General features: G+C 58.9%; 2 protein-coding genes across 2 annotated transcripts in view; one reads left to right on the forward strand and one right to left on the reverse strand.

Annotated features, from left to right (window-relative positions):
- Positions 1 to 71: 71 nt before the first annotated feature.
- Positions 72 to 11,828, forward strand: DHX38 (DEAH-box helicase 38). The gene is made up of 26 exons (XM_090063587.1): positions 72 to 709; positions 790 to 983; positions 1,060 to 1,170; positions 1,458 to 1,617; positions 1,801 to 1,919; positions 2,057 to 2,133; positions 2,809 to 2,964; positions 3,766 to 3,927; positions 4,034 to 4,141; positions 5,282 to 5,394; positions 5,475 to 5,612; positions 5,834 to 6,020; positions 6,107 to 6,292; positions 6,663 to 6,803; positions 7,564 to 7,674; positions 7,795 to 7,911; positions 8,190 to 8,297; positions 8,399 to 8,511; positions 8,858 to 9,066; positions 10,061 to 10,215; positions 10,302 to 10,457; positions 10,540 to 10,674; positions 10,753 to 10,878; positions 10,971 to 11,066; positions 11,268 to 11,389; positions 11,594 to 11,828. The coding sequence occupies exons 1-26, from the start codon at positions 297 to 299 to the stop codon at positions 11,676 to 11,678; spliced, it is 3,798 nt and encodes a 1,265-aa protein (XP_089919713.1). The 5' UTR covers positions 72 to 296; the 3' UTR covers positions 11,679 to 11,828.
- A 141-nt stretch (positions 11,829 to 11,969) lies between these two features.
- Positions 11,970 to 22,609, reverse strand: part of LOC149856976 (uncharacterized) — a 155,476-nt gene continuing 144,836 nt past the window's right edge. The window contains exons 17-27 of the mRNA XM_090063586.1: positions 22,044 to 22,277; positions 21,369 to 21,938; positions 20,276 to 20,380; positions 15,437 to 15,859; positions 15,137 to 15,241; positions 14,888 to 15,013; positions 14,652 to 14,810; positions 13,187 to 13,296; positions 12,986 to 13,060; positions 12,713 to 12,796; positions 11,970 to 12,563 (exon numbers count right to left, since the gene is read on the reverse strand). Coding sequence (XP_089919712.1) covers positions 12,290 to 12,563; positions 12,713 to 12,796; positions 12,986 to 13,060; positions 13,187 to 13,296; positions 14,652 to 14,810; positions 14,888 to 15,013; positions 15,137 to 15,241; positions 15,437 to 15,859; positions 20,276 to 20,380; positions 21,369 to 21,938; positions 22,044 to 22,277 — 2,265 coding nt within the window. The 3' untranslated portion in view covers positions 11,970 to 12,289. The remainder of the gene's footprint in view (positions 12,564 to 12,712; positions 12,797 to 12,985; positions 13,061 to 13,186; positions 13,297 to 14,651; positions 14,811 to 14,887; positions 15,014 to 15,136; positions 15,242 to 15,436; positions 15,860 to 20,275; positions 20,381 to 21,368; positions 21,939 to 22,043; positions 22,278 to 22,609) is intronic.

The raw sequence follows: 22,609 nt of genomic DNA on the forward strand, positions 1-22,609 counted from the left end.
GGGTGCCGGCGCCGAGCTGCCTGCGCATGCGCACTACTAGGCACCCAGGGGGGCGGACCGCGCTGGGGTCCTTCCTAGCCGCCCCGCGGCCTCTATGGTGTCGGGCCGGGCGGCCGGTTCCGTCTCTATGGCCCTGGCGGACTCTGGTGCGGACCTCTCTGCCCTCCCTCGGATTCGATGCTGTTGCGGATCCAGGTCGCCGGCCACGTCTCTATGGGCTTGGCAGGCTGGGCGGCAGTCCTCTCTAGCCCCGCCCCGCATTCTGTGGTGCCGGCGGACAGAGTGGCTGCGTCTCTATGACGCGGGGCGGGCAGAGCGCCGCTGCCGCGCTGCACTGTGGGGTGGATATGGCGGCGCCGGGCGCTGAGGCGATGGCGGAGGCGGAGGCGGAGGCGGAGGTGGAGGAGCCGTCGCTGCACCGGCTGGAGGGCAGCGGCGCCGAGGAGGGCGGGCTGGTGCTGCGCAAGCACGGCGCGGCCGGCCTGGGCGAGCCCCACGTCTTTCGCGCGCCACGCGTCTCCCTGCTGGGCCTCGACGTGCTGGCGGCCCGGCGGCGGCGGGAGCGCGCGGGGCCCGGGCCGGGGCCGGCCGAGCCGGCGAAGCGGCTGCGGGGCGCTGGGGACGGGCCGGAGCCGGAGCCGGAGCCGGAGGAGGAGGAGGACGCGGACGCGGGCGGCGCTGGGCCCGGCCGGGGTGGCCGCAGGGACAGGTGCGGGGCGGGTTGCTAGGAGATGCGGGGGGTGGGTTGCTAGGAGACGCGTGGGGCCGGGTTGACGGTGCCGCCCGCAGGCACTACCGTTGCGCGCCCGCGGAGACGCCGTCGCACCCGGGTGGGGTGAGCGAGGAGTTCTGGGAGCGCAGCCGGCAGCGCGAGCGGGAGCGGCGCGAGCAGGGCGTCTTTGCCTCCTCCAAGGATGACAGGGAGCGCCGGCGCGAGCGTGGCCGTGACAGGGACCACGAGCACGACCGGCAGCGGGAGCGTGGTGAGTGTCTGGCCCTGGCCCGCGGCGTGGTGGGAGGTAGCTCCCTGTACGGTGCTTGACAGCGCTGCCCTTGTAGAGGAGCGGGACAGGAGCCGCCACGGCAGTAGCCGGTTGGAACGGGATGGCTGGTCTGAGAGGAGCGGCAGCAGGAGGAGCGAGCCGGAGAGCCCCAGGCATCGGCCCAAAGGTAGTGCGGGGGACAGGGTGGGGGTGCCGGGGCAGTGGCCCAGGCCTGCTCGGAGTCGTGATCCCCACAGGGGAGCACGGAGCCCACCCCGTTTCAGCTTGGGATGCCCCACGTGGGGCTTTCCTCCTCCCCACCCCCGGAGACCGGATCCATGCTTCGAGTGTGCTGCTGGGGGCCCTCATGGAAGCAAGACTGGGCCTGGCCTCTGCTGTCTGCGGGAGTCCCCGAGTCCGGGCGGCAGGGGGCTGCAGCCAGCATCTGGCGTCAGAGTCCCACTCCCCTCCTAGATGCCGCCACGCCGTCCTGCTCGAGCTGGGAGGAAGATGATAGTGGCTACAGCACCTCGCGCCGCTCGCACTGGGAGTCGCCTTCACCTGCACCTTCCTGCCGGGATCGGGGCCACCGCACGCCCTCCTCGCGGGACACGGATAGGAGAGATCGGGAAAGGTGCTGGAGGAAAGAGTGGGTGGGAGTACTGGGGTGAGAAGAGGTTGGGGCAGGCGGAGACAGTGGGGGAGGGAAATGCCCCATGGAGGTGTTGTGGGGCGGTAGATGCCTGCCTTGCAGGAGGAGGAAGAGAGCGCTTGGGCTGCTAACTAGCAACACTTTTCTGTGCTGGTGCTGTTGCAGGTCCGTTAGGAGCAAGTACCCAGACAGGACACCACTTCCTACTCCTTCGTATAAGTATAACGAGTGGGCAGATGATCGGAAGCACCTGGGCTCCACACCGCGGCTGTCCAGGGGGAAAGGTGAGGGGCAGGGAGATGGGGCTGTGGGGACCTGGCTCCTCTCACGTGAGGCACAGCCAAGAAGTTGGTTCCTTGGGCGCTCAGCAGAGGTCTGGCACTTGCGAGGGCTCTGTGCTGACTAGCTCGTTCTCTCTCAGGGAGGCGCGAGGACGGGGAGGAAGGGATTGCCTTCGAGACAGAGGAGGAGCGACAGCAGTGGGAGGATGACCAGCGGGTAAGAGCCTTGGAGGGAGGGGTGCTGTGTATTTCTAGGTCTGAGGTCCTAAGTCTGGAGCTTTGTCCCAGCGAGGTGGCACCAGGACTGTCATGGGAGATGTCCCCTTAAAGTCTGCTGGGCAGAGCTAGTGCTAGCATGGGTGCGTGAGATGCCGGGGCAGGTAGAGCAGCAGCAGGTGCCTGCATGAGGAGAGGAGGAGGTCAGTGCGGTATCAGCTGTGGCTTCTGTAGAAAAGGTCTAGGTGTGGGCCTCGTAGACGGGTGGGGTAAGCAATCGTGGCTTGGTGCAGAGCCCGGGCAGTGTGCTCGTGGCATGGCATGGCATGGGGGTGCTTGCAGTATGGGGCTCTGGGAACGGGCTGGTGGCTTGCACGGGCTGCCTGGGGATGCGGGGGTCGGCCTGCACGGGTTGCTGCCTGGGCTCTTCCTGGGTCCTGTGTGAGCCATTGGCTCCCCCGCGTGGTCAGCCTGGGCACAGCACGCCTGCCCTGTTTCTGTGCGGCTGCTCCGTTCAGGTGTGGGACAGCCCTCCCCAGGCACCCAGCTGCACACTCCTAGGTTGGAAGCCCCCAGCCTCCAGGTGCCTGCATGTGGGCACGACACGCAGCCTCCTGAGTCCTCCGGTTTTTTCCTTCTGCTTGCCCCTCTTCCCCTGGCTGCCATGTGTGCATAGCAAGCTGACCGGGACTGGTACATGATGGACGAGGGCTACGATGAGTTCCACAATCCCCTGGCCTACTCATCGGAGGAGTATGTGCGGAAGCGGGAGCAGCACCTTACCAAACAGAAGCAGAAGCGCATCTCTGCACAGCGGAGGCAGATCAATGAGGTAGGAGCTGGTCTTGGGCTGGGCCATGCTGACTTCTGGGGAGCTGGCCTCAACATCTGGTTCAGCCAGTGTGTGCATGTGTGTACGTGCACAGGGGTTGCAGCTCTGTGCTGGGTTGGGGCTGGATTGTGAGAGGATCTGCTGGTGTCATGGGTGCCTCAGCTAGGCAGACCTGGCACTTCTGGTTCCCTGGCAGTTGGTTCTCCATCTCCCCAGCCCTTTCTGGGGCTGTTTTCTGGATTTCTCCCTGGATCAAGGTTTTCCTGCTAATGGGCAACTCAGACCTGAGTGTCGCCTTCCAGTGCAGTCTCCCTAGAGCCCAGGGAAGCCGTTGCTTGTCTTCTGCGTTGGCTAGTAGATCCGCATAGATGCACTCCAAGCTCTGCCCTGTGCTTCGCAGTGGAGCTCAGCTGGAGTCAGATGTGGTTTCAAACCTCTGACTGTTTTCCCATGGAGCTTTTGCTGATGTTTTCCCAGAACGACCCTGCCCACTCCTGCCCACATTCTCTCCCCTTCCCGTAAGGAAAGCTGTTGCCCGTAGCCTGTGTAGCCTCCTAAGTCTACGCAGCCTGGCTGCCCCACGGTCTGCCACGTTGCTGGTTCCGTTGCCTGTTGTTAGGCTGTGGAGCAGTCCTGGGCCAGTCAGAGTCCCTTTGATGATGCCTGTGGGCCGTGTTACAATGCAGCTGGGCCGTGTGGCGTCTCCCCTGTTCCCCAGCACCTGTGAAGGAAACTGGTTAGACAGGGCCCTTGTTTGAGATGCTAGGCAGGGAGCTGATGCTGCTGCGTTTGCCGTCACAGGATAACGAGCGCTGGGAAACCAACCGCATGCTGACGAGTGGTGTGGTCCATCGGCTTGAGGTGGATGAGGACTTTGAGGAAGACAACGCAGCCAAGGTGCACCTGTTGGTTCACAACCTGGTGCCCCCATTTCTGGATGGCAGGATTGTCTTCACTAAGCAGGTGGGACTTGACCAGTGCTGACATGCTGCCACCAGGGCGCTCTGCAGGGGCTGGCAAGGGCCTGTGGCTGGGGCTCACCGGCATCTCTCCAATCCTGTTCCCACAGCCAGAGCCAGTCATCCCGGTCAAGGATGCCACGTCAGACTTGGCAATCATCGCCCGCAAAGGCAGCCAGCTGGTGCGCAAGCACAGGGAGCAGAAAGAGCGCAAGAAGGTATGGGGCAAAGCTTGGCTGCTTTCACCTGTTTGCCCATGGGCCCCTGATGCTGGGGGCATAGGCCAGGGGCTGGACCCTGCTGTGTTGGGCGCAGGACAGACAGAACAAAGTGGATGTTTCCTCTAAGCTTCCAGTTGAGGCATGGGACAAGAGGGAAAGCAGAAACAGGTAGTTGAGTCCCAAGTAAGTAACCAGGCAGTCCAGGGACTGGTAGGGCAGCCAAGGGCATCAGCTGAGTGAGGCAGAGAGAGTCTGCAAGTCTGGAAGTTCTTGGAAATCACGGGGGAGGGCATCAGGGCGGTTCACAGGTCTGGGGGTGACTGGAGCAGGGAGTTGGCCAGAGAGGCTAGCACCTAGTGAGGCAAGGCGAGCGCATGGCTCCTTCAGGACGAGAGAGCTGAACCTGGACTGTGTATCTTTGGATGAAGAGAGGCCACCCTTGTGCGTCATGCCTGGCAGGGGCTCGGCTTGCTGTTGCCCAGCCCTCTCCTTCGCAGCACAAAGCTGTCGCATCCCTGGGGGGTGGAGGGATCTCTCTGCACATGCCACCACTATGAAGTGTTCATTGAGGACATGAGTTGCGGTTTGGGGACAGAAGGTGAAGCAGAGCCAATCCAGGTGCAGACAGTCACGTCCAACCTAGGGGCAAGGAGGAGGCAGTTGCCACATCTGCATTTGCTGCAGTTTGCTTCTATGAGGAACAAGACAGGCTCAAACGTGCTGCCATTTTGTACTTGTGCTGTATGAGGAGCAGGCAGTTCTGACAGCTGCATTGCAGTCACTGACCCTGCCTTATCCTGCATCTGGAGGCCACAGCTGGCCTTGTGCTCCAGCTGGAGAGAGGACGTGGCTACAAGAGCAAGAGGGGGTTACCTGCTGCAGCAGCCAGGGTGGGGCCTGGGCATGATGGCTGCTCCACTGTTGAGCGCTCTCTGTTGAGATCTTTGTCTGCCTGCTTTTGCCAGCCAGCACCCAGAGCACAGTGCAGGAGGGGACAGGCTGGGGCTGCAGAGGGTCAGGCTGGGGGCATTCTCTGGATGTACAAATGCCCACTTGATGTGTGGCCCCAGAGGGGGTGCACATGGGGGTCTGCTCCAGCTGGCCAGCCTGCGGTGACTCCTGCTCTCTGTTCTCCAGGCTCAGCACAAGCACTGGGAGCTGGCGGGCACCAAGCTGGGAGATATCATGGGCATCAAGAAGGAGGAGGAGCAGGACCAGGCTGTGGCGGAAGATGGCAGAGTGGATTACAGGTAGGGGCTGCCTGGGTCTTGTGGCTGGGGGTGCAGGGTCAGGCAGTGGTCCTGTGCTCAGGCATAATTTCGTGTCCCAGGACAGAGCAGAAGTTTGCTGAGCACGTGAAAGAAAAGAGTGAGGCCAGCAGTGAGTTTGCCAAGAAGAAGTCAATCCTGGAGCAGCGGCAGTACTTGCCCATCTTCGCTGTGCAGCAGGAGCTGCTCACCGTTATCAGGTATTGCCAGGAGCCACTAGACCCAGGCTGTTGGGTGTCCTGCCTGACCATGTAGCATGTGGGGGAGAACCCCAACCACCCCCTGTGCAGTTGATGGCAGCCGATGTGGGCAAGGCTACCTCCATAGGCTACATCACTGCCTCCTTCCAAGCTGCGAGTGGCTTCTTTGGCTGCAGCACTGCTGCCCAGGAATGCAGCATGGAGCTCTTTTGCCCCTTCAGGGACAACAGCATCGTGATTGTGGTGGGGGAGACGGGGAGCGGGAAAACCACACAGCTGACCCAGTACCTGCACGAGGATGGCTACACCGACTATGGCATGATTGGCTGCACCCAGCCTCGCAGAGTGGCAGCCATGTCCGTTGCCAAACGTGTCAGTGAGGAGATGGGAGGGCGCCTCGGGGAGGAGGTGAGTCAGGCCAGGCTGGGCTGGGGCGGGAGCAGCTGTCTAAGTCCTGGCCCTGGCCCCGGCAACACTGACCTCTGCCTTCCCAGGTGGGCTACGCCATCCGCTTTGAGGACTGCACATCAGAGAGCACAGTCATCAAGTACATGACTGATGGGATCCTACTGCGCGAGTCACTGCGTGAGGCTGACCTAGACCACTACAGTGCCATCATCATGGATGAAGCACACGAGCGCTCGCTCAGCACTGATGTGCTCTTTGGGCTGCTGAGGGAGGTCCGTGCTGCAGAGCAGGGCAGGGCATGGTGGGGCCCACCATGGGCAGTGTGCAGGCTGCAGCCTGGTTTCCAGCATGGGGGATTTCAGCTGGGTGCGAGGCATGACAGAGTGGGAGCAGAGGTGGAGCAAGGCTTCTGTGCCATGTGGGAGCTTCTCTGGCTGGCCTTGCAGCTCAGCAGCCTGCAGAAGTGTTTGCCAGCTGCTCTGGTCTCGTGCTGGGCAGCAGCAGCCTGCAGGTGCTGGGCAGGGAAGTTGCAACACCCAGGGCAGGGCAGCAAGTCCTGCCCTGTGCAGCAGAGGTCATGCGTGGCCTCAGATCCCTCCAGGGCTGTATGCTTCTTGTTGCCTCTGTGCTCTCTGCCTCCAGGTGGTGGCCCGGCGCTCTGACCTGAAGCTCATCGTCACCTCGGCCACCATGGACGCTGACAAGTTTGCCTCGTTCTTTGGGAATGTTCCCATCTTCCACATTCCAGGCCGCACCTTCCCTGTTGACATCCTCTTCAGCAAGGTGCTCTGGGTGGAGCCCTCATGGCTGGGGTCATGTGCACACAAATGTGGTTTTGGGTTGCAGCAATAGAAGTGGTGTAAGGTGTGGAAAGTGATGGTGCCTTTCTGCTGGGCACTGGTCCAGTCTCATCTGGATACTGTGCTGCTTTGGGCTCCACGTTTTTAAAAGGATATAGAGAAGTTAGCTGAAGGCGACAAGGGATGATAAAGGGTTTGGAAAGCAAGTCGTAAGAATAGAGGTTGAAGGAGCTGGGGATGTTCAGTTGTAGAAAAGGTGTTTAAGGGACATGATAGTAGGTTTCAGATACTTTGAAGGGCTGCCATCAAGAAGAGGAAAAGCACCTTTTCTGCCTTGTTGCAGAGAGCAGAGTATGGACCAATGGCTTGAAGTTGCAGGATCTCTTGAGTGCAATTAGCAATTCATATTAGCAATTTTTTATAGAAGCAGGTTGTTGACTGCCACAGTTCCCCTGTTTTGCCTGTGGCAGGTTACAGAGCTACATGTGGTGGTGTGTCAGGGTTGATGGTTGTTTTATGTAAAGTGTAGTTGTTAGATAGATGTGTCTGTGTTGGTTTGAGCGGGGCTGATTCTGCCTCAGACAGGGGTTGAACTAGCTATGAACTCTGGGAATTCCTTCCAGCCTCACTGCTCTAGGATTTTGTGGGGTTGGGACCAGAGTGAGGTGGGTTGTGCCTGGCCCTGTGGGGAGGGAGGGGTGCAGCTGGCTGGGCTCTGCTGTCAGCTGCTTCCTGCCTTGCAGACCCCGCAGGAGGACTATGTGGAGGCTGCAGTGAAGCAGGCCCTGCAGGTGCATCTGTCTGGGGCCCCTGGGGACATCCTGGTCTTCATGCCCGGGCAGGAGGACATTGAGGTGAGCTGGGGCGAGTGTCTTATGCTGCTGCCCCCTTGCCCCTTCATGGACTGCCTGATGTGGCTCCTTCTTCCCCTCCCCACACTGGCATGGTTGGTCCCCCCCCTTCTTTATGCCTAGGTGACCTCTGAGCAGATTGTGGAGCACCTGGAGGAGCTGGAGAAAGCACCAGCTCTTGCTGTGCTGCCCATCTACTCCCAGCTGCCCTCTGACCTGCAGGCCAAGATCTTCCAGAAGGTGCTGCCTGGGGTGTAGGCGGGGTCACCAGGCCTGTGCTGGTGCAGGGAGGGGGAGATCTGACTGGGGTGGGTATGAGCCAGGGGTTGCTCCCCTCAGGCACAGACATTGTCACCCTGCCCCCTCTCTGCTGGTACTAGTGCTGACCCCTTTCTGAGGTACTCCTTCACCCCAGGATGCCAGCATTACCTTAGACCCCAGACTCCAGGTTTGGGGGACCCTTTTGTTTCCACCTTCTTGGGCCCAGGAGCTGAGGCTGGTGTCCGGGGTATTTACAGGCTCCTGATGGGGTTCGCAAGTGCATTGTGGCTACTAACATTGCTGAGACCTCACTGACAGTGGATGGCATCATGTTTGTCATTGACTCTGGTTACTGCAAGCTTAAGGTGAGGAGAGGGTCTGGTGGAGGTGGTTGTGGGGCTTGTGTGGGTCATGGAGCAGCTCCTCCCCTGCAGTTGGGCTCATTCTGCTGCTCACGCCCCATCAGGTTTTCAACCCCCGCATCGGGATGGATGCCCTGCAGATCTACCCCATCAGCCAGGCCAATGCCAATCAGCGGGCGGGCCGTGCTGGCCGGACGGGCCCAGGTCAGTGCTTCAGGTAGGAGCCAGACCAGAGCTGGTCACATTTTCCCCTGGGCACCAAGCAGATGCCTCCTGCCTCTGCAGGGTTGGCTCCAGCTGCTTCTTGTCCTACAGTTCTTTTGCTGGGGACAGGAAGGGGATGTTAACCGACAAGACAGGGCTCTCACTTGGGGTGCATGGGGGGCTTGCGCATATGCCTCCAGGGCCTGATGGCACTCGCAGCCCCAGTGCTGGGTGAGGCCCCTGGCAGTGCTTGACCACAGCCCCTGGAGCCGGGCCCTGCTGCAGTGCCCTTGCACCAGAGCGGCTGCTGCCATGGGAGGGCAGGCGGAGGGGGTGGCACTCACAGCCTTTGCTCCCAGGCTCTACACGCAGAGTGCCTACAAGAACGAGCTGCTGCCCACCACGGTACCCGAGATCCAGCGCACCAACCTAGCCAATGTGGTGCTGCTGCTTACATCGCTGGGCGTGCAGGACCTGCTGCAGTTCCACTTCATGGACCCACCGCCTGAGGACAATATGCTCAACTCCATGTACCAGCTTTGGATCCTGGGTGCCCTGGACAACACCGGTACGCTGCATTTGGGGGGAAGGGGCAGGTGCCACTGATGGGGCTCCCCCGGCAACAGGGGTGAGTAGTGAGGTGGCCACATTTGTGGATGGTGCAATGATTCCAAGCTGTAAAGAGGAAGGTGGACTGTGGGAATGAGCCTGTGGGCAATTAAGTGACAGATGAAATTCAGTGCAGATAAGAATAAAGTGACACCCCAGGGCACAAATAGCCCAGCCTGTCCCTGCACTGTGATGGGCTCTACACTAGCAGTTACAGTGCAGGGAAGAGCTGTGGTAGTCGCTGTGAACACTTTACTGAAAGCATCAGTCAGTGCTCAGCAGGCGTGAAGGCAGCCAGCAAAGCATTAGGGATTGTTAAAAAGGGAATTGTGAACAAAACAAAGTAGCGTGATGCCTCTTTGTAAATACACGGTGCGTCCACACCTTGAATACAGTGCCCAGTTCTGGTCCCTGCATCTCAGAAAGGAGACAGAATTAGAGAAGGGCAGTGAGGATCAGTGGTGTGGAAGGGCTTCCGTGTGAGGATAGACTGAGGAGGAAGCCAGGTCTGTGCAGTTCATGAGAGATGTTGAGCGGCATGAGAAGCATTTACAAAATAAACGATGAAGAGAAAGTCAACGGGGCTTTATTATTTTACTCTCAACGCAAGAATGAGGGCTCACAAAACCTGACCAACCGATGTACTTTTCCACCCGATGTCAATACAGCATGGGCCTCGTTGCCACCAGATGTGGTGGAAAAGGACAGTTTAGCCAGATTCAAAAAAGGGAGTGAGGGCCATGGCCTCTGAGTCAGAATGTCCTAGATCTTCAGTGCTGGAGGCTGCAAGTGGGAGAGGAGAAGCCTTGGTCAGATCAGATCACGTCACTCCCCATCAGCATCCGCTCTATGCCACTGTGCGACAGGGGAGACTGGGCAAGACAGACCTGGGGTCTGACCTGGAGAGTGGCACCTCTGATGTTTTATGTACCAGCCCTGTGTTGCTCTTGCAGGTGGCCTGACCCCCACAGGGCGCCTCATGGTGGAGTTCCCGCTGGACCCGGCACTCTCCAAGATGCTCATAGTCTCCTGCGACATGGGCTGCAGCTCTGAAATCCTGCTCATTGTCTCCATGCTCTCTGTGCCCGCCATCTTCTACCGGCCCAAGGTACCTGCTGCCCACCCCCCTCAGGAGCCTCTTGCTTCCTTCCACTGGTGGCATGGCTGATCCCACGCTCTGCTCTGCACCCTCAGGGCCGGGAGGAGGAGAGCGACCAGGTGCGGGAGAAGTTTGCTGTCCCGGAGAGCGACCACCTGACCTACCTGAACGTCTACCTGCAGTGGAAGAACAATGGCTACTCCACGCTGTGGTGCAACCAGCACTTCATCCACGCCAAGGCCATGCGCAAGGTGGGGAGCTCGAGGCGGGGATGTGGCTCAGCTGGGGGCCAGAGGGAGCAGGGCAGGCCCTGACTGGTACGTGCTACGGCAGGTGCGGGAGGTACGGGCCCAGCTGAAGGACATCATGGTGCAGCAGCGCATGAGCCTGGCCTCCTGTGGCACCGACTGGGACATCGTGCGCAAGTGCATCTGCGCTGCCTACTTCCACCAGGCAGCCAAGCTGAAGGTGAGCATGCTCCGGGGGGGGCTGGAGGAGGCGGGGGTACCTGCCTGCGGCCGCGTTGACCAGGCTTCCCTTCCGCAGGGCATCGGGGAGTATGTGAACATCCGCACGGGGATGCCCTGCCACCTGCATCCCACCAGCTCCCTCTTTGGCATGGGCTACACACCCGACTACATCGTCTACCATGAGCTGGTGATGACCACCAAGGTGAGCTGTGGGCAGGCTGGGCAGAGGGAGGAGCAGCGGGTATGGGGACTGTAGGCCCTGGGCCAGGGAGTTGACGGTGGCTCTGCCTGCAGGAATACATGCAATGTGTCACGGCTGTGGACGGGGAGTGGCTGGCAGAGCTGGGGCCCATGTTCTACAGCATCAAACATGCTGGCAAATCGCGCCAGGTACGTTTGTGTGACCGTTGGGGCTGGGGCATGGAGGGAAGGGCCTGTCCCGAGCCAGGGTGCTGCCCCCTCTGTGCGCTAGGGCCGGGGCACAGGCAGGGCTGGGCTCTGGGGTCCTGCTGCGAGGCTGCAGCTCTGCAGGGAGCCTGCAGCAGCCCGAGCTAGACCCCTCACCCACATGCAACTGTCTGGCTGTGGTAGGAGAACCGTCGCCGGGCCAAGGAGGAGGCGTCTGCCATGGAGGAGGAGATGGCCTTGGCTGAGGAGCAGCTCCGCGCGCGCCGGGAAGAGCAGGAGCGGCGCAACCCCCTGGGCAGTCTGAGGTAGAACCTAGGCCGGGCACTGGCAGTGTCGGACTTGGCTGTGACCCCCCGGCCTTCCTTGGCGGGTGTGGGATTGTCTGGGGCTGTGGACTCTGCTGGGTGGGTACTGCTGAGGCTGGGCCCTTCTCCAAGCACTATCAAGCTGGCACAGGCTGGCAGGATCCAGGCCTGGCCCCTCTGACCAGCTGTGCCCTCTCCTGGCAGGTCGGTGAAGATCTATACCCCTGGGCGCAAGGAGCAGGGCGAGCCCATGACCCCACGACGGACTCCGGCCCGCTTTGGCCTGTAGCGCCCGATGGCCACATTCTGCGGGCACTGGCTGCCCTGAGGGCTCCAGGGCTGTGTGGGCCCTGCCCGTGGACTGTGCGCCCAGCGCTGGTCACCCCAGTGCCTGGCACCACTTTGATACAGAAGGGAGACGTGTTCATTTGTAAATATGCTCATGCCTCCTGTCCTTGCTGCAATGCTGCGCCAGGGCAGGGCAGGGCCAAGGGGAGGGGAAGGGTGGCTGCTGTCTCCTGCTGGAGCAAAGGCCCCATGTAGAGCACGGCCAGCCTGGGGCCCTGTGCGTTGGTGCTGCCTGTGGGCCACAGGTCTGGGAGCAAGGATCTGGCCCTGCTGTGGGCAGTGCGGGGCACAGGGGCCTCCCTTCGTGTGGCAGGGGACACCTGTGCATTCGCAGGGCTGTCTGAGCAGGGCCCTGTGGGCAGCCTACCCTGACTTGACCCTCCACTGCAGCCTGTCAGCCTGGCACAGCTCTGCCTGCCCCATGATCACCTCTGCGCAAGGTGGTGGTGAAAAGGCAGCACCACAGCTGCTGGCACGTGCCCCCTCCAACCCCCTCGTGCTTCCTCCTGTTGCAGGAAATGCTGGGGCGGCGGAGGCTGTTCTTGCACCACTTTAATGATGCCAGGGGCTGTGCTCCTGCCTGCTGGGGTAGTCACAGTCCCTGCAGGTGCTGACCCCATGCAGCCCCGTGCCCCCTGCCCCGCAGAGCTGTTGTGTGGGGTTTCTGCCAGGGTCAAGGCTGTGCTGTCTGCCGGGGCTCATGGTCAACAGCGCTGGGAAGTGGAAGCAGTTGTTGTGCACAGGCAGGACCTGAGTCTTCTCTGGGCAGTGGCAGCCACGGCCAGTGCAGCAGCGCCCCTGCGTCCACGCTGTGGCCCTGGAGTGCCTGAAGGGAGACAAGCGGGCACTGAGGTTGTGGTAGCCTCGCCCCTCTCCCTGAACCCTCCACTCCAGTGAGAGAGGAGGAAGGGCCTGTGCTCTCTGACCCTGTGGCAGCCCTGGGTGCTGGTCCCTGCGGCGGCCATGCCCACTTACCCTGAGGCGCTCGCAGGTAATGCGTTGCTGCTCTGCTGCGGCTGCAAGACGCTTGTTCTGCTGCTGCAGCTGGGCCAGAACCTCCTGCAGGTGCCTGTGGCCAGGCAGAAGAGGCTGAGCTGCAGCCCTGCTGCTGCCTGTCTGAGTGCCTAGTGCAGTAGTCACCCCCTGGCAGCACAGCACAGCCAGCACTGCCCCACCATGCCAGCTTCCCCCTCCCTGCGCTGGGAGTTGTCCACGGGGGGTGGGGGGTTGTGGTCCTGGGCTACTTACTCCCGCTCCCCTGTCAGCCGCACCAGCTGCTTGCTCTGCTCCCGCAGCTTCTGCCCCAGCCTCTCGTTGGCTCGCCTGCAGTGGAATGGAAGCAGGGAGAGATGGTGAGGGCTCGGGCTGGAAGCATGGGGCCAGGCTGAGCCCCATGCAGCAGGCAGGGGCCTTGGGACCTGCCCTTGCCCCCCACCCGCTGTCACTCACTTCTGCTCCGTGGCCCACTGCTGCACATCTGCCAGCACCAGCTCGCTCTCATGCTGCAGCCGCTGACTGTCGGCACGGGCAGCTTCAAGCGAAGAGCGCAGGATGTCAGCCTGCAAGAGAATGACACCTCCCTGAGCACCAGCACAGCCTGCCCCAGCCCCCTGCCCAGGCCAGCCCTGCAGTGGTGGGTGCAAGGGGCCCCAAACTGGCAGGGGCCTCCAGGGTGGGCAGCAGTGGAGTAACTGCCCCCAGAACATTGGCCCTTCGCAGCAGGTGTCAAGACCTACACAGTCACATGGGTTGCCAACTGGCTGGAGGGCTGCACCCAGAGAGTGGTGTGAACGGGTCATTTTCGACCTGGATGTGGGCAGTGGGGTCCCCCAGGGCTCGGTCCTCGGGCCCGCACTGTTCAACATCTTCATCAGCGACTTGGATGAGGGGGTAAATAGCACCCTGTTCAAATTTGCTGAGGACACTTAAGATGTGGGGGGACGTGGGCAAGCTAGAAGGGAGCAATAGGCTGCAATCAGACCTAGACAGGTTACAGGGGTGAGCGGACGAGAATAGAATGGGATTCAACACCGACAAGTGCAAAGTGATGCACCTGGGGAGGAACAACCGGCACCATACCTACAGGCTGGGGAACTCCCTTCTCGTCAGTGCAGTGGTGGAAAAGGATCTTGGCGTCATCACTGATGCCAAGATGAACATGGGCCGGCAGTGTGGGGACGCGGTCAGGAAGGCCAACCGCACTTTGTCATGCATCCAGAGATGCATCTCGAGCAGGGCCAGGGAGGTGATCCTCCCCCTCTGTGCAGCACTGGTCAGGCCGCAGCTGGAGGACTGCATCCAGGTCTGGGCGGGGCACTTCAGGGGGGACGTGGACAGCATGGAGAGGGTCCAGAGGCGGGCCACTCACATGGTCGGGACAGCAGGGCAGGCCCTACGAGGAGAGGCTACGGGACCCGAACCTGTTCAGTCTCCACAAGAGAAGGCTGAGGGGGGATCTAGTGGCCTGTTACAAACTAGTCAGAGGGGCTCAGCAGGCACTGGGGAATCCCTGTTCCCCTGAGCACCGCCAGGAGTGACCAGGAATAACGGTCACAAGCTGGCAGAGGGGAGATTCAGACTAGACATCAGGAGGCGCGACTTCACGGTCAGGGTGGCTAGGATCTGGAACCAACTTCCAAGCGACCCTGGGGGTTTTTAAGACAAGACTAGATGTACACCTTGCTGGGGGTCGTTTGATCCCAGTACTCTTTCCTGCCATGGCAGGGGGTCGGGGTCAGACTTGATGATCTGCTCAGGTCCCTTCCAACCCTAGACCCTATGAAACTAAGGGTGTGTGCATGCATGGGTGGGTGCACACTGCCTCTGGGGGAACCCCCTGCACGGGGCACCTGTTTGTTGTGCCCATGGCCTGGGTCGGTGGTGGGGTGTGTGTGTGCAATGGTCTCTTCCATACCTGTCCCACGGCTGCAGCCAGTTCCTGCTGGCTGCTGGCATGTGCCTGCTGCAGCTCCCGCGCAGTTTCCGTGGCAGTCACTTGGCTCTGCCCTGTGCGGGCTTCTGCTGCCTGCAGCGCCTCCTGCAGCTGCCCCAGGGCAGCCACGTGGTGTGTGGCCTGCCGGGAGCAGCCCCCTGTCACTGCTGCAGCCACAGCAGGCGTGCGGGGCTGGGCATGACCCTGTGGCCACTCACCTGCTGCTGGGCCCCTTGTAGCTGGACCTGGCACTGCTGCAGCTGCTCCCACAGCTCCTGTACCTCTGTCTCCAGCTGGCTCCTGTGGTGCTGCAGGCTGTGGTTCTGCTGCTCCTGGTCCCGTAGCTATGGCCAAAGTAAGGTCAGCAGCCATGAGCCTGGCCCTGCACCCCTGGGACCCTGGTCCTGCGCTCACTGCCCCGCTGGCTGCTGTTGCAGCACGGCACCTGCCAGCTCCAATGCACTTGCCTGGTCTGTGGCATGCTGCAGCTGCTCCTGCAGCTCGCTGGCACGGCACTGCTCCTGCCTCCACTCCTTGTTCAGGGCCTGCTGCATCACCTCCTGTGCCTGCAGCTGTGGGCAGAGACAGGGCTGGGGGCTGGTGCTAGGCCAGGTGGCTGCGGCCTGGGGAGAGGGTGGTGCTCACAGGGGCAAGCTGTGTGGGTGGCATGGTACAATTGCCTGGGCCCCTGCCACCCCATCTCCAGCCACACCCTACTTACACCCTGCCAAATGCCTGGGGGTGCACGCACACACGTGCATGCCCACCTGCTGCTGCAGGACCTGCACCTGCTCCTGGCTGCTCCCCAGCTGCTGGGCAGTGGTAGCCACCTCCTGCTGCAGCTCCAGGCCCTGTTGTGTGGCTGCCTTGTGCTTCTCCTGCCACTGGCTCAGCTCCTCTCTCAGGCGCTGGAGCAGCTCCCTGGGGGTGATGGGCAGGGCTGAGGGCCACCTGGCCTGGGGCTCTGGGATGAAGCACATGCCCGGAGGCCAGGCCCTACCTGCTCTTCTGGGCCTCTTGCTGGCTGGTGGCAGCTTGGTCCCGCAGCACCCGCAGCTCGGCTTCGCGGTGCCGCCTGTCCTGCTGGAGCTGCACAGCCTGGGCCTGGCACTGCCGCAGCTGCTCTTGCACACTCTGCAGGCTGCCCTGGGCCAGCAGCGCCTGCTCCTCCTGCTGTGCCCGCGCTGCAGCTGCATAGGGACAGTGGCACAGGTCTGTGCCTGCTTGCCCCATGTGGCCCTGAACCAGCTGGGGGCTGGAGGGGCTCCAGCAGGGAAAAAACGGGGAATACATAGTCTCGCTCGCTCGCTCACTCACACACACACACACACACACACACACACACACACACACACACACACACACACACACACACACACACACACACACACACACACACACGGGTGTGTGTGTATATAGTCACAGAACTCAATGGCTATACATATACAGGCACGTATGTACACACACAGAGCTATAAATAGGTGTGTGTGTGTGTGAGGGGCACATTGTGTTGGGGGGGAGTGTGTGTGTATCTATACACACACAGGTATATGTGTGTATTTACATACATATGGGTAAGAGAGTGTGTGGGTCTACACACACACACACACAATATATATATATATATATGTATTTCATAGACATCAGGGCTGGAAGGGACCTCAGGAGATCATGGAGTCCAGCCCCCGCCCAAAGGGCAGGAAGTCAGCTGGGGTCATAGGATCCCAGCAAGATAAGCATTCAATTTGCTGTTGAAGGTGTTCAGTGTAGGCGCTTGAACCACTTCTGATGGCAGACTCTTCCAGACCTTGGGGGCTTGGACAGTAAAGAAATTCTTCCTTATGTCCAGCCTGAAACGGTCTTGCAGGAGTTTGTGACCGTTCGACCTCGTCATCCCTTGGGGCGCTCTGGTGAACAGACGTTCCCCCAGATCCTGGTGGTCACCCCTGATAAACTTATAGATGGCGATCAGATCACCCCTGAGCCTGCACTTTTCCAGGCTAAAGAGCCCCATGGCTCTCAGCCTGTCATCGTACGTGTGTGTGTGTGTGTGTGTGTAGAAATAGATGGCTATGCATATACACAATGTACACAGAGATATATGAATATGTACACATGCATATATGTGTGTGAGCTCTGTGTGTGTGTGTGTGTGTGTGTGTGTGTGTGTTTATATACAGACATGGATGAGAGTGCACATGTGCCATATACACACGTACATGTGTCCAGTCACTCCAAGTTTATGGGGGTGGGTGAGGGGGAGGGACGACTTGGAAGCTATCCCAAGAAAGTGCCCAAACCCCAAATGAGTTTAGAGAGGACTGTGCTAGTAAAGGGCCCCTGGATGGTAGAAGGATATACAGAGATGATTTTTTCAAACATCATGTGCAACTTCCGCCCCTCAATCATTCCGAATCTATTCTAAATTGATGCCTCACCCAAATCTATATTGGTGGACCCAAGGAGAGTGCTATACACAGATACAAGAAAAGGTACACATGCATTCTGTGATTAGAGCTACACATAGACACGTGTGTTTATATGAGTGCATGCGTGTATAAGCGCGCGCGCACACACGTTCACCCGTATTTATGTACATAAATACACATACATGTCTGTATACACACAGACAAGGAGCGTGTGCCCCATACACATACATGGGTGTACCTTTTCATATATCGCTGTGCGTATATGTAAAACCAGCTATTTCTGTGACTTGTTACATACACAAATGAACACTATTTTTTTGGTTCACCCATACACACCAACCCACGCACCTACATGTGTGCACATGTGTATGTTTACCAAGTCCCCTTTGGTTCAGTGGTAGTATCCTTGTCCGCTACACGGATGAGCTGGGTTTGATTTCCTGGCACTTATACAACTACAGCCATGGACCCACCAAACATCTGGATTCAGTCTGGTTTTGGCACAATGGCTCAGCATGTTTGGCTGTTAACCAGCAGGTTGGTGATTTGAGCCCATCCAGGGACGGCACTTGGCATGCCCTCTGCCCCAGTGGCCCTTCACGGGGGTCGGACCTGATGATCTGTTTAGGTCCCTCCCGACCCGAAGTACTATGATACATACAGAGCGCTAGTACTATGATACATATATATGGCACAGCTGCTCTTTCTCTCTCATACATGTATATACACACCCACATATGCATGTATGTACCTCCCCATCTGTGTGTACGTGTGCATATGTATAGCCACCTATTTCTGGGACTAGATATGCACACACACACACACACACACACATATATACAGGTACGTGTGTGTGTGTGTGTATATCTTTGACTCGTATGTATATAAATACCCCGTGTTTGTATACATGCAGACAGATACATAGATACTAGTGCATGTGTACCTGTTCATCTATCTGTGTACGTGTGTATATGTATAGACATCTAGTTCTATGACTAGCTATACATATACACATGTGTACATACACACACACACACACACACACACACACACACGCTCTGTCTTTTTTCTTTAACCCATACATAAGTATATACACATCCACCCATGTGCATATACAAACACACATATATTCTTCTGTGTACCTAGTCATATATTGCTGTGTACATATATGTTTATATTTATAGCCATCTATTTCTATGACTATACACATACACACATATATGTATGTATGCTTATATATGTGTGCATAAACATACACACACTCTTTCACCCATATTTATGTATATAAATACACACACATATGCCTGTACAGACACAGATATAGAGGTAGCATGTGCTCCGTACACACATGCAAAATAGATGGCTATAAATATAAACACTAATGCACACAGCAATATATGAATAAGTACACAGTATATGTGTGTGTGTTTCTGTATATGTGCATGGGTGCATGTGTATATACATACATATAGGTTAAAGAAACAGAGTGTGTGTGTGTGTGTGTGTATCTCATCACAGAACTAGCTGGCTATCCACATGTACACACAGATATATGAATAGGTACACAAATGCATGTGTGTGTGTGTGTGTGTGGGGGGGGAGGGGTGAGGGGGAAGCACACTATCCCTATTGGGTGAAAGAGGGAGAAAGAGCTAGAGACACCTACACATGTTTGTGTGTATCAGGTCACAGAAATAGATGACGATACATATGTACACACAGATGTACGAATAGGTACACAAATGCATATGTGTGTGTGTGTGTGTGTGTGTGTGTGTGTGTGTGTGTGTGTGTAGGCACACTGTATAGATCTGTGTTTCTGTGTGTATTTATATATATATATATATATATATATATATGTGGGTGAAAGAGTGTGTGTGCACGTGCCTATATGCACACACACACACACACACACACACACACACACACACATATACATATAAAGAGAGAGAGAGATGCACTTGTGTGCGTATATCTAGTCATAGAAATAGATGGCGCTACATTTACACATAGGTACACAGAGATATACGACTGTATACGTGTGTGTGTGTGCGCGCGCGCGTATTTATGTACATATAGGTAAATGTGTGTGTAGTCACAGAAATAGATGGCTATACCTATACACATGGGTAGGTATATATAAAATATATATGCATGTGCTTACATTTGTAGTTGTATATGCAGTGCACATACTAGCTATATGTGTGTGAATTTATATACATACGTATAGATGTGTGTGCCCACACACACACACACACACACACACACACACATATGCAGACACACACACACTCATGTATATGAATACACACCATGTATATTTATACAGACATACAGATACGTGTGTATGTTTGTCTTTGTGTATAGGTATTTGTGGGGTACACGCGCTAAATATACAGATAGGGGTGTGTGTGTGTGTGTGTGTGTGTGTGTGTGTGTGTGTGTATATATATATATATATATATGGGCGGGTGAGAGCACAAGCAAGCGAATGCCACACACACACATATATAGCCTCACAGATATGTTACCAGCTCTACACACACAGCTGTGCATGTATATATGTCTGTGTGGAGTTTATGTATACATTTTATACAGTCACACAGCTTATTTTGATATTCATAGACTGTAAACACACACAGGGTATGTACATACACACACATTTCTTTACATTATAAAAATATACACACAGCTCCTATTTCGCTCTGTGCGTGTGTGTGCGCGTGTGTGTGTGTGTGTGCGCACGCGCATACAAGAAGCTCTGGGTGCCATGAGCTGTGCTGTGCTGCAAGCACACATGCTGGGGGGGTTGGTTGGGGCAGGGCCAGGGGTGCGTGGCGCAGCCCCTGCTCTGTGCCCCTGGCTGGGGCTGTGCTCCCCCAGCTCGCTGTGGCGGTGGACAGGGATGTTGGGGGGACGGTCCTGGCCCCGGCTGTGCTGTGCTGATGGGCAGGACTGGGGGTGTGAGCTCTTCTGTCTTAGGTCCTGCTGGGCAGAGGGGCAGGCTCGGAGGGGGGGGGGGGTCCCTGGAATTGGGGTGGGGGCTGCCAGACCCCCATGGGCAGCACTGGGTTCCCTGGCATGGAGCAGTGCCCGTGGGGGTGGTGGCAGCCGCTCACCCTCCTGCTGCAGGCTCTCCCGCAGCCCCTGCAGCTCCTGGCGTAGTGCCGTGCCTACCGCCATGCTCCGCTGCTGCTCCTGCTGCATGCCAACCTGTGCTGCCCGCGCCTGCGCCAGCTCCGCTCGCGCCTGCTGCAGGTGCTTCTCACGCCGTTGCACGGCCTAGGGAATAGGAGCCAGCATGTGCTCCCATGCACACGCGAGCCCAGCCTACCCCTTTCCCACCCCCATGTCCTCTCCCGCTGCCCTCCAAGCCCTGCACTCAGCCTGGGGCTGATGCTGCAGGCCATACTTGTGCCCCTTCTGCTGCTGGGTGTCTTGGTGCACCTGGCCAGCGACCAACATGGAGGCAATGGGCTGCACCTCTGACAGGGACCTTGTGCCCCAACACCCAGCCTCTCCCTGCTGCTATCTGAACCTCCAGGCAGAGCAGGGTGGGGGAAACGGGGCTCAGTAGCTGGGGGCACGATCCCATGGGCCATGTTGGCTGCGGTGGTGATATGCTCCTGTCTTGACTCAACTTTCCACCTCAGGTGTGGGTTTCTGGAAAGATTTTTGGGCCCCAGGGCAAATGGATGATGGGGTGGTGTGGGCTGGCACAGGGCTTGGTACCCTGGGACTGAGGGTAGGCCCTGCGCCTCACTCAGGGTTTCTGGAAGTGGGGAGAGAAGAGGGAAGCAGTGAGCTAGGGAGAGAGGCAGGAAGGAGACAGGAGGAAAGAGAGAAGGAAGAAAGGAGAAGTGTGTGAAGAGGAGGGGGAAGGAGAGGAGCATGTGTGCACACGTCTGCCTGTGGAGCCCACTGAGGCTCGTGGGTGAGGCACAGACCATGGCGGGTTGGGCATCTGCTTGTGGCACGGAGGGCAGGAGCAGAGTGCAGCAACAGAGACCAGGGTAGTTTGAGCCTTTATTTCCTGTTGTGGCTTCCCCAGCCAGGCAATGGCTGCCTGTCTCTGACCAAGCCTGTCTTCGTGGCTGCAGCCAGGCAGGCACCACTGCAGCCGTGGACCATGGGCTCCACACCTGCCTTGGCTGTACCCCAGAGAGCTCCAGAGAACTGGCAGCTCTGACTTCCTCTACCTGCCCCCCTGGGTCCCAAGGCAAATTGCTGGGAGTGGGCTGGGGGACATCCTGCCCCAGCTCCTGCTGACCTGTGCCCTCTGGGCGCTGCGCTGGTGGCTCTCCTGCAGCTCCTGCTCCAGCCGCTGCACCCGCTGCTGCTGCTCAGCTGCCTCCAGCTGCGTGCGCTCGGCCTGGGCGGCCGCGTTCTGCCGCAGACCCTGCAGCTCCAGCTCCAGCGCTTCTAGGTCTGAGACAGCTCTGAGCACAGGCTGCTCCTGCCCACCCTGCACTTGGGGTGGGGGGGCCACATGGGTTGCCCCATGGGGTGCAGGTGCCTCTGGCTTTGGCCCCCATTGCCCCCAGGTGCTGAGGGCCAGCAGCCGCAGGCAGGGCAAGGAAAGGGGGACCTGCTTCACACTGGGCAGGGGAGGCCCGGAGCCAGCTCCTGGCAGAGGCCAAAGGCTCCCCTGGCCCAGCTGGGGCCGTGGTGGCAGGCACGGGAGCGCTGCCAGGCCTAAAGAGCAGCCGTTACCTCTCATGGTGCTGCGCTTCTGCTCTGCCACCTGCTCCAGCTGCAGCTCCCAGTCCTGGGCCAGGCGTTCGGCCTCCTCTGCCCGCTGCTGATGCACGGTGCTCTCCACCTCCAGCTCCAGCAGCCTCTGCACAGGCAGCACCACGCCATCACCACAGTGGCTGGAAGCCAGTGCCCTGGGGCCCCCAAGCCAGGCCCATGAGGGGAGGGAGGGGAGGACAGGCCCCCCTACCTGCTGAAGTGCTGTGGCCTGGAGCGCCAGGCGGTCATAGCTGGCGTCGCTGTGGCTGTGAGCAGCCGCGTAGGAGGCAAACTCCGACTGAGCGTCCCTCAGTGCTGCTGTGCTTGCCACCACCTGCACCGGGGCCGTGAGGAACAGGGGAGCAGACATGGCCCCAGGATGGAGATGGCAACAGGCAGTGAGATGTATGGGCGATGGGACCATGGGGAGGATGATGCTGGGCACCTGGGTCCAGTGGGAAAGACGGCTCTGACCATGCCCCATGCCCAGGGCCTGGGTAGGCGGCCAGGGAGCAGAGGGCTCTCTGTGCCTGGATGTCTCCAGACCCAGCTTGCAGGCCCACCGGCTGCGCACTGCCAGTCTGCACGGACTTTGCTGCAGTAGCACATGGCATTAGGCTGGATCTGTGGGGCGATGGTGGGGGCCGGCTTCATGCAACCCCCCCCGGGAGCACAGGGCCGAGCGGCTGATCCTCCCCAGGTCTCCTGCAGTGCCGGTGCTGGATGCCTGCAGACCAGAGCCACGCTCTGGCCGCATCCCTGCTGCCCAGCCTCGGT

This window comes from Crocodylus siamensis, chromosome 9 (genome assembly GCF_052110815.1).
Source record: "Crocodylus siamensis isolate JL-2025a chromosome 9, ASM5211081v1, whole genome shotgun sequence".
NCBI lineage: Eukaryota > Metazoa > Chordata > Crocodylia > Crocodylidae > Crocodylus > Crocodylus siamensis.